Below are 8,834 nucleotides of genomic sequence, written 5' to 3' on the forward strand. Positions count from 1 at the left end.
CCTGCACTCAAAATTCAATGACGAGAGGTTTTTGAAAGGGTTGGTAAGGTGATTACGAATATGGTCTTAGAGTTTGATTTTTGTCTATTTATACAACTTTTTCGTGCATAACCTTTAACATTGTTGAAGGATTTTGGAGATAAGATAGTGGTATAATCGTCTTTAAGTAGTCATTAGATAGAACCTAGATAGATTTTACTGAATCCCACTATATAAAAGCTACTAATTTTAGATGTTATAAAGGATGCCACATAGGTAAAATATTCTCAGCCATTCATTCTGCCACGTCACTGGTAACCCAGACTAACAAATCGTAATTGCAGCCCAGCCCGTTAACCGGTTTCGCTCACGAAATTGCTGTCTCCGTCTCTTTGCTGTTGGGCCAGATTAAAAATTTTTCCAGCCCATCCCATTACTTATTTCAACTGTCAAACTATTTTCTTTTGCATTTTCTATTATTTCAGACAATTTTTTATTTCAACTGTTTTCTATAACAATGTGCAAACCGCCTAAGTTCCCTTTGATCTTAAAATAGTACGCCCAAGATAACAAAACCCCCTCATTTCACACACAGTCCCTGTAAATTTCTATAAAAAACTAAATTCTACTATCAAACCCACCCAACAAATTTACTACTACCACCTATAATTATGGCCCGGCCTACTTAAACTTTTAAAAAAACCATGACAATACTTAAAAAAAACACACCCTAACTATGTTCACTTCAAAAAAAAAAATTTAAACAAAATTGCCAAAAAAATACTAATTCTCATTCTTATCTATGTAGCACATGCACCACAAGATCAAAGCAATTAGGACAACACCCTCGAACCTCATCCAATAATCGTTAGGATCCTTAGGGTCTGGCCCATCACAAATCACAAAAATAAAGATGCTTTCCTAGGGACAACTTTCATATGTCTTGACATCCAGGTTTGTCTAAAATTCATATTTTTAATTATTCCAACTATATTTCAAATGATTGCTTCTAACCACTAAACAGGAACAAAAAATGGAGGGGAAGGTACCTATTTCTACGTCTGACACAATGTACCAACGCTTCGAAGAAGAGAAAATTTATCACATTAGATATTTTAATCTCCTCCCCAATAACCAACGTTACAGGCTTACCGATCAACCATACATAATCAATATCAAAGAAACAACAACTATTACACTGATTCAAGAAAACATTGCACCGATTCCTTCATACATATTCCGGCCACAACGCTACACCCAGTTGATCAGCTTAGCAAGTGAAACCAACTTCCTACCAGGTAAAAAAAAACAAAAACTCTCTCACACAAAAATAAATCCTAATTTTTTTCCAAACAACCAAATTATTCCTACAGATGTTGTTGGCCGCATTTGCCTCATCCAAGGAAGTGATTTATATAACCACTACACAGATTCAAAAATCATCATTGGATTACGTTTAGACAGGTACAAACTTTTTATTAAGTAATAATTGGTTTACAACTAAACAAAATCTAATACAATAATTATTTGTAGATCGAAATTGGTACGTCTAACTTTATGGGACAAGAAGGCATCTAATTTCAGGGAGTTAAATCGCATATCAACAAGGAAAAAACAAGTCGTAATCATCACAAGTATCATTCCACGGATACATGAAGGTAATAAACTAAACATAAACTTTACAAAAAACTAAATGCTAACAAATATTTGCCTTTTTCAGAAAAACTATCACTCACAGCAACACCTGGAACGCGCTTCTACTTTAACAACGAAATTGATATCATTCAACGCTTCCAAAAGAGGAATAAACTGCTATCTTAAGCCTCATAGCAAACACCACCAGTCAACTTTTAAAACATTTACGTTACCACTTCCTACATCAATTAAATTGTCACACACAAAGATTATTTTCTCATTCAAATATCGAATTCCTCAAAACTATTTATTATTCATACTTACAGTTGTTTTTTAAAAAAAAAAAGATCACCGTTTCGAACTTCTCCCCTGTATAAAAAAACAAAACTTAACTTATCCTTTCAGAAACCAAAAAACACACAATTTTAATTCACCTGATTTTTATTAAACATGTAATCCGCGCGCAGCGCGGACGCCGGCCCTAGTCTCTATAATATTATTTAAAAAATCAATTTTCTACGTGGCGTACTCACGTTAACTCTCACGGTGGTTGATTACATAGCTTAATGAACTAAAAATATTATATATGATTGATATTAATAATATATTTCCTTTTTTCATAATAAGATTTAGTTAACTTTTTAATTTAATTTTCCCTTTAAAAACACACATAAATAAAAAAGAAACTATTTATAAAATATAAACATACAAATATTTATATATAAACGAAGTTTGATTACTTTTCTAAATTTTCCTAAAATCAATATAAATAAAAAAGGAAAATATATAAACTTTTAATATATATATATAACGTAGCTTCACAAAAAATTATAAATATAAATTCTTTTTAAAATCTTCTTCTAAGAGATAATAATATTTTTACTTTGAATATATTAACTTTATTATATTTTATTGTTAACTTTTTAGTTTAATTTTTCTTTTTGATAAACACATAAATAGAACATTAGATATTCATAAAGTATTTAGATATTACAGAATTATTTAGATATTTGGTGTCCGAATATCCACAAAATTTCATTTTAACCGGATATCCTATTCGATTCGTATAAACTAAAAACTAAAAAAATAATAAAAATTCAAAAATAATAAAATTCTTATAACAAAGTAATTTTTTACCTTTTAAAACTTCAATAAAAAATGATCAATGTAATACATTAAAGCATTATAAGACTTACATAAAATATAATAATTTTATAGTTTATATATATAATTCTTTAAATATACATATATGCTTATAACAGATATCTTTGTTTCCCAAACCTATAGTGAGTTACAAACAAAGTTTGGATATATATTGCTAAAATATTAGTATTTGTAATTTGATTTGTTTTACGAATATTTTATATCAGTATTTGTTTTGATTTGTGGAATTACAAATATTCAGATTCTTAGTGTTTGCACCAAAACAGAGTATGAATAGGATCAAAATTTACTGGTATTTTATGCAGTCATGTACATTTACATTTTACCAAATAAAGTAATATATATGTGGAAGATAATTATCTTTTTGATTAACCTGGATATCACAGATCTATTGAAGAGCCTAAACAATTCTTAAAGGGAAATGTATCCACATATAGGGTCTAACTGGGGACCATTATAAGAACATTATGAATGAGTAGGGAAAAATGCAGAGAAATAAAATTAAGGAATGGAAATGAAGATTATTCTTTATCAATTTTGAGAAGGAATAAATTTGTTGTCTATTCCTTTAGAATAAAAAGAATGAGATGGAATGGAAAGGAAAAACTATTATTTGTAAATGTTAAAAAAAGAAGAATAGTAAGGGGTGCATTATTCCTTTTTATTCATTGGTCACCAGTTAGGTCTGACTGGTGACCATTCGGGAATCAAGAGGAACGAATAAAAAATGAATGTACGGGAACAAAATATCAGGAACGAAAAGGAATGACTGTTCCTTATCAAATTTAACAAGGAATCATTTTGGGTATGAATGGTGACCAGGGAACGGTGAGGAATAATGCATTCCCTAACGTTCCTAAAAAAAATCACCATTCACAAGGAATAATAATTCTTTCTCATTCCCTTTCATTCCCTTTTTTGTAGAGAATTTAAGAACAAAATGATTTCTTGTTAAATTTGATAAGGAACAGCCATTCCTTTTCGTTCCTGATATTTTGTTCCCGTACATTCCTTTTTTATTCGTTCCTCTTGATTCCCGAATGGTCACCAGTCAGACCCTTTGTTCTTAAATTCTCTACAAAAAAGGGAATGAAAGGGAATGAGAAGAAATTATTATTCCTTGTGAATGGTGATTTTTTTTAGGAACGTTAGGGAATGCATTATTCCTCACCGTTCCCTGGTCACCATTCATACCCATAGACTCCTTCTCTTGTTGTGCAAATGGGTTGAGAGGAAGGGTTTATATTCGTGTGATTTTTCATAAGCAATGTGACTTAGTTTTTATGAATCAAACCTGAAGTGTGTTGGTATCCAAATCCGTCTCCTAATTACCACTCGACCACAAGTTCTGGACAATTATTTTTGACACAAAAACTTTCATATCAACAATGTCTAGCTATGATTATAACCATATTTAAATGATTATCACAAACTTTTCTCTGAACAATCGTATAAACAACTAGTGGGCTAGCTAGATATGTCGGAAATCCTAAAACTCTTAAAAACCTCACCGTACGTGAGTTTCTACTTTGAACATCTGGAGTTTATGATCACCATCACAAAAACAAGATATTCCATTGAAGCATATTTTTATAGGTCAAGACACAATCTACATTCTACCGTGTGTATCTATATTTTTATAGGTCAAGAAACCGTCTATATTCCATTGAAGCATATTTTTGTACGATGATATATATATACGCAATATCTTTATATCTTATCAAGAGAAAATATATAAGCAATATCGTTTCTCTAGAATAATTGAGCTCAACGTAAAAAACAGAAACTGAAAGAAGTATAAATAACAAGCTTTGTAGGCATGTGTATGTGTATATATTATAAATATAGGATACGAATATGTCTACCATCTACCATAAACGTTTATAATGAATAAAGAATCTGCACATGATCTCCCCCACCATACCACTCCCCCACCATACCAATATGTGTGTATACTTACGTATAAACACGTGCATGTTCCATTTCCATTCGTCAAAATTTCAAGTTTTCCTTCAAGTAACACACGATCTCTTGCTGCAAAGTTTAAAACATATCTAATCAAATAATCTCAGAGCATGAAAACAATTTCTAAATAAATATATTTATATTGGAGTTGAAATTAAGAAGGTAAAGTAGGGAGGGATTACGAGGAAGCAGAGGACGATACAAGCGGCTGCACCTGGGAATAGTACGTACCAAAAGCTCAACTTTTGTAACTTCGCTCCGTCAATGAACATCAGTGGCAAACTCGCCGCTGTTTTTTCAGATATTAAATCATATGAAATGATTAATCAAATATTAATTTTGTAAGAAAAGGTACAAACACAATGATAGAAATTATATATATACACATTTATAAATTAATAATGTCGGAACTACCAAAACTATAATTTTTTTATTAATTTATAGAGATATTAATTTATCGATATATTAATTGAACCAAAAACTCAATTTGAGGCTATAAAATTATATTATTTTATAAAGATTTTTAGTGTATATTAATTTATAGAATATTAATTTAAAGATGTTATACTATATATATATAAGAAAATGGAATTTATAGAACTTATCTATTTCACTCACGAGGCCGTTTTCCACTTTAATATCTCCGTTTTATAGAACTCTAACGCAATATGCATGCTTCATATATAACGAGGAATCTAGTATTGAAATCCAAACTAGTTTCCGGAATACAATGTTTCTAGATGGGACTGTATATCTATATCCATAAAACATATGCGTTATTTGTAAGCTACTACGTACTGGAACTCTTTTACTACTTTTGTATTCATATCTCCACAATTCTCACATTGCATATGGAATATGATTTTAGTTGAGGTAATTTCATTTTCCGCACGGGAGGAATTTGATGTTCCAGATTTACCCATTCATGTTAAGCGTGGGAATTTGTAGATCCTGTTCTATATATATTTCTCACATGTCTAACTCTTATTACAATAGACTATAAGAAAATCTAGTTTTGTTTTGCTAGGATGATTAGATAAGTACAAAATTCTAGTAATGAAAAATTTATAAACTTTTGTCAAAATGGACAACATCTCTAAAAGTAGGAATCAGTTACCAGGCGGATGATTAGCACGAGCAATGACCATAAACGCGATGGAAGCCGCGAGGGCGGTGCTGCGGGAGAGCCAACCGGGCCCGAGGATGGAAAACGCCAACACTCCAATGGCTGCACAACCTATTTGAGCCATGAATATATTGTATTTCTGAAATAAATACACATGCACCCATCACAGTTTTGATCAACAGTAGCTAGCATTTAATGGTTGCATTAAAAAAAATAGCGTCTCAATCAAAAGAAAGGAAAAGCGTTTAAGAAATTACCCTAGCAGCAGGGGCAGAAGGAGTGGTGAAAAGAATGGCAGAGACGGCACCAAGTGGTGCAACCGACATTGAGATACCTTTAGGGTTTAATATATGATCTATCCTTCCCAGTATCGCCATTGCCGCAAACGCTCCTGTTCGTACCAGAAAATATATCAACAAAACACTTCAACCCAAAATACGTGACTAGTCTGGATCACTTCTGTAAGGGGGAGGCAGGATACCTCTGTATAATTCAAAAAAAAAAATATTTAACCCAAAATAAAAAAAAACATTTAAAATATTTTTAATACATCCGTACATGTATACTTATTTTATCAACTCGGTCATACATTCAAGGTTAAAAACACATATGAGAAGACCTATAGTTAATCAAGTAACTTCATTTATTTTGCATGCATACATGATACATGTTCGTAAATTAAAATGCATGATGATCACATACTACTATAGCTATTTCCTTTCATTTTTGATAACAATATACAAAACGATAAAACCAATTAAACAATTTAGGCCTCTGTTCAAGGATTGGCATAGACAATGACGATTTGCGAATGATATGTATAATCTTGATAAATTGAAAACCATATTTGTTTCTACGAGTAAAGGTTATGCGAGTTAATTTAGAAAATTAATAATCATGATTTTTTATTTCTTACTAAATTCAGGATATGGTCAACTCATGCAGTTATTATCAATACTCAATAGCCATTTGGTCACTGGAAGAGACACGATCTCTCTGTCTCTCTCTTCCCTTGTCTTCGGACAAAAGAAATTTGCTGTCTGATATTGTGTTTTCATTTTCTTTGTGAGCATATTTTTCAATTAAAAAAAGACTAACCTGCTGCAGGCCAAATGACGTCACTCAGCGACGGAACCACCGTAGTCTTCTCAGGCTTCCAAGAATCCCAAGAAACCGCAGGTAAATCTTCAGCAGAAGCTACCGGCATAGATACGCCGGGGCTTTTGCTTACTCGCCGGCGAGTGCTCCAAGACCTAAGATTTCTCATATGCCTCACAGATTCATAGATACATATATCATAAGATGAGAGTCCTAAGAAATGATGGTGTTTGAAAGAGGCTGAAACCATTGACTGAGCTCTTGGAACCGTTGGAGTAATATTCCGGAGAAGAAGCTGTAAGCGTCCGAAAGGTAGAGGCTTCACCGGAACCGAAGCCATGGTTGTTGGGAGTGGGAGGGCTTCTTGATGTAAGTATCTCAACAAAGACTCAAAAACATGTTCGCCTCTTTCTAATTACATAAATACTCAGATTTACAGTGGTGGACAATTATATCATTCTAACATTTTTTTTTTTACATAAAAAATGTCACTTTAAAATTTCAATGCATTTTATTCATTTTTTTAATCTGTGTGAAAAATGTTTAAGTGACATTTATTTAGAAACGGATGAAGTATTTACAAACACAGATTTTTGTGCATAAAGAATAATATATATATTATTTTCACAAGTTAAAATGAAGTGTACAGTAAAGGTCTTGCAAACAATAAAAGATGGACAATTTTTACATTAGTAAATTAAGGGCTTGTAACCAAATATTGAACGGAACTATAACTGTTTATTTTAACTATAACTAGAGTTTATCCCGCACATCGTGCGGATATATTTTCATTTTATAAATATTTAATTTTGATATTATTATATAAATTTAAATATACAATTTATATCTTAGTGTTATATATTTTATAACTTTTTAATTTTATTGTTTAGGTTTCTTATTACTTTATTAATGTAGGGGTTTGTTTTATACATTTTACTTTTTTTATTACGTTTTTGAGTTTTCATAATTTGAAATAATCAAATAAAAAATATTCTTCAACATATGATTTTTGAAAATATATAGCTGTAGAAATAAATTTTTAACATATGTTAATAACTTCATTTGTATAAAAAAAATCTGACATGATTAACAAATTTGAACCCGCTTTAGTGGTAGATGATAATTTATTTAAATGAAAGCATTATATTACTTAATTATGAAATTAATTAATGCAATATTTAATAAAAAATATTTAAAAATTTAGTAGGATTTTGTTAGATTTTTCTAAACAGATTTGTTATAACTGAAAATAAAATTCAAATCTATAGTTAAAATTAATTTATTATTAATATTCCTATTAATTATTATGTCATATTATGTGATTAACGAAATGGTCCTAGTAGACTTCTAAATAGTAGATAAAAATGGTATTGTTTAGTATATAGTATAAATATAGCGCAGTTTACATTTTTGTCAACCATGTTGATTTCTTGGTTATATATACAACTTCTACGAAATATTTACTTTCTTTCAATAAAATATTTATTGACTATTCAGTATTCTATGAATCAAACCTGATGACCGAGTTCTAAGAAAATCATAAACAAGATATTCGTATATTTCTTGTTATTTTGTTTTTTTTCCTTAAACTACAAACTTAGTATATTTGCGTTCGTTAAAAACAAAAAATTGCGTTCGTTATATATTGTTTTTTCGTTATATATTCACTTGAAAAACAACTAAAACGACATCTTGTTTTTTTCGACCAAATTATTCATTCAGTTGATTCTAGATACTTGAAACTATTGGATATTTATACTGCTTATTTAACTGAAGAAGAAAAAGGACCTACATGTATTATATTAATAGTTAACGAAGGAATGACTTTTGATTTTAAAATGATAGATGCGAATGGATATTGCCAAAA

The 8,834-nt window shown here is 30.4% G+C and overlaps 2 protein-coding genes across 2 annotated transcripts; one reads left to right on the forward strand and one right to left on the reverse strand.

Moving 5' to 3' along the window:
• The first annotated feature begins 165 nt into the window (after window positions 1-165).
• LOC125610305 lies at window positions 166-2,134 on the forward strand. The gene is made up of 4 exons (XM_048782646.1): window positions 166-1,277; window positions 1,353-1,443; window positions 1,513-1,637; window positions 1,700-2,134. Exons 1-4 carry the CDS (start codon window positions 1,013-1,015, stop codon window positions 1,798-1,800), a joined length of 582 nt encoding a protein of 193 aa, XP_048638603.1. The 5' UTR covers window positions 166-1,012; the 3' UTR covers window positions 1,801-2,134.
• A 2,636-nt stretch (window positions 2,135-4,770) lies between these two features.
• Window positions 4,771-7,407, reverse strand: LOC106408581. Its single transcript, XM_013849323.3, has 5 exons — window positions 6,968-7,407; window positions 6,127-6,260; window positions 5,861-6,008; window positions 4,926-5,032; window positions 4,771-4,812 (listed from the first exon to the last, which is right to left on the reverse strand). Exons 1-5 carry the CDS (start codon window positions 7,305-7,307, stop codon window positions 4,771-4,773), a joined length of 771 nt encoding a protein of 256 aa, XP_013704777.2. The 5' UTR covers window positions 7,308-7,407.
• Between the last annotated feature and the right edge of the window lie 1,427 nt (window positions 7,408-8,834).

This window comes from Brassica napus, chromosome A6 (assembly GCF_020379485.1).
Source record: "Brassica napus cultivar Da-Ae chromosome A6, Da-Ae, whole genome shotgun sequence".
In the NCBI taxonomy this organism is placed as follows: Eukaryota; Viridiplantae; Streptophyta; class Magnoliopsida; order Brassicales; family Brassicaceae; genus Brassica; species Brassica napus.

Bases quoted from the DNA above. Each gene is read 5' to 3' on its own strand.
- LOC125610305 (XM_048782646.1), top strand. From the start codon at position 1,013: ATGGAGGGGAAGGTACCTATTTCTACGTCTGACACAATGTACCAACGC. The intron at 1,278-1,352 runs GTAAAAAAAAAC...TTATTCCTACAG, and splicing joins TGAAACCAACTTCCTACCAG to ATGTTGTTGGCCGCATTTGC. The intron at 1,638-1,699 runs GTAATAAACTAA...TGCCTTTTTCAG, and splicing joins CATTCCACGGATACATGAAG to AAAAACTATCACTCACAGCA.
- LOC106408581 (XM_013849323.3), bottom strand. From the start codon at position 7,307: ATGGCTTCGGTTCCGGTGAAGCCTCTACCTTTCGGACGCTTACAGCTT. The intron at 6,261-6,967 runs GTTAGTCTTTTT...TGGTACGAACAG, and splicing joins CGTCATTTGGCCTGCAGCAG to GAGCGTTTGCGGCAATGGCG. The intron at 4,813-4,925 runs GTAATCCCTCCC...TAAACTTTGCAG, and splicing joins GTATCGTCCTCTGCTTCCTC to CAAGAGATCGTGTGTTACTT.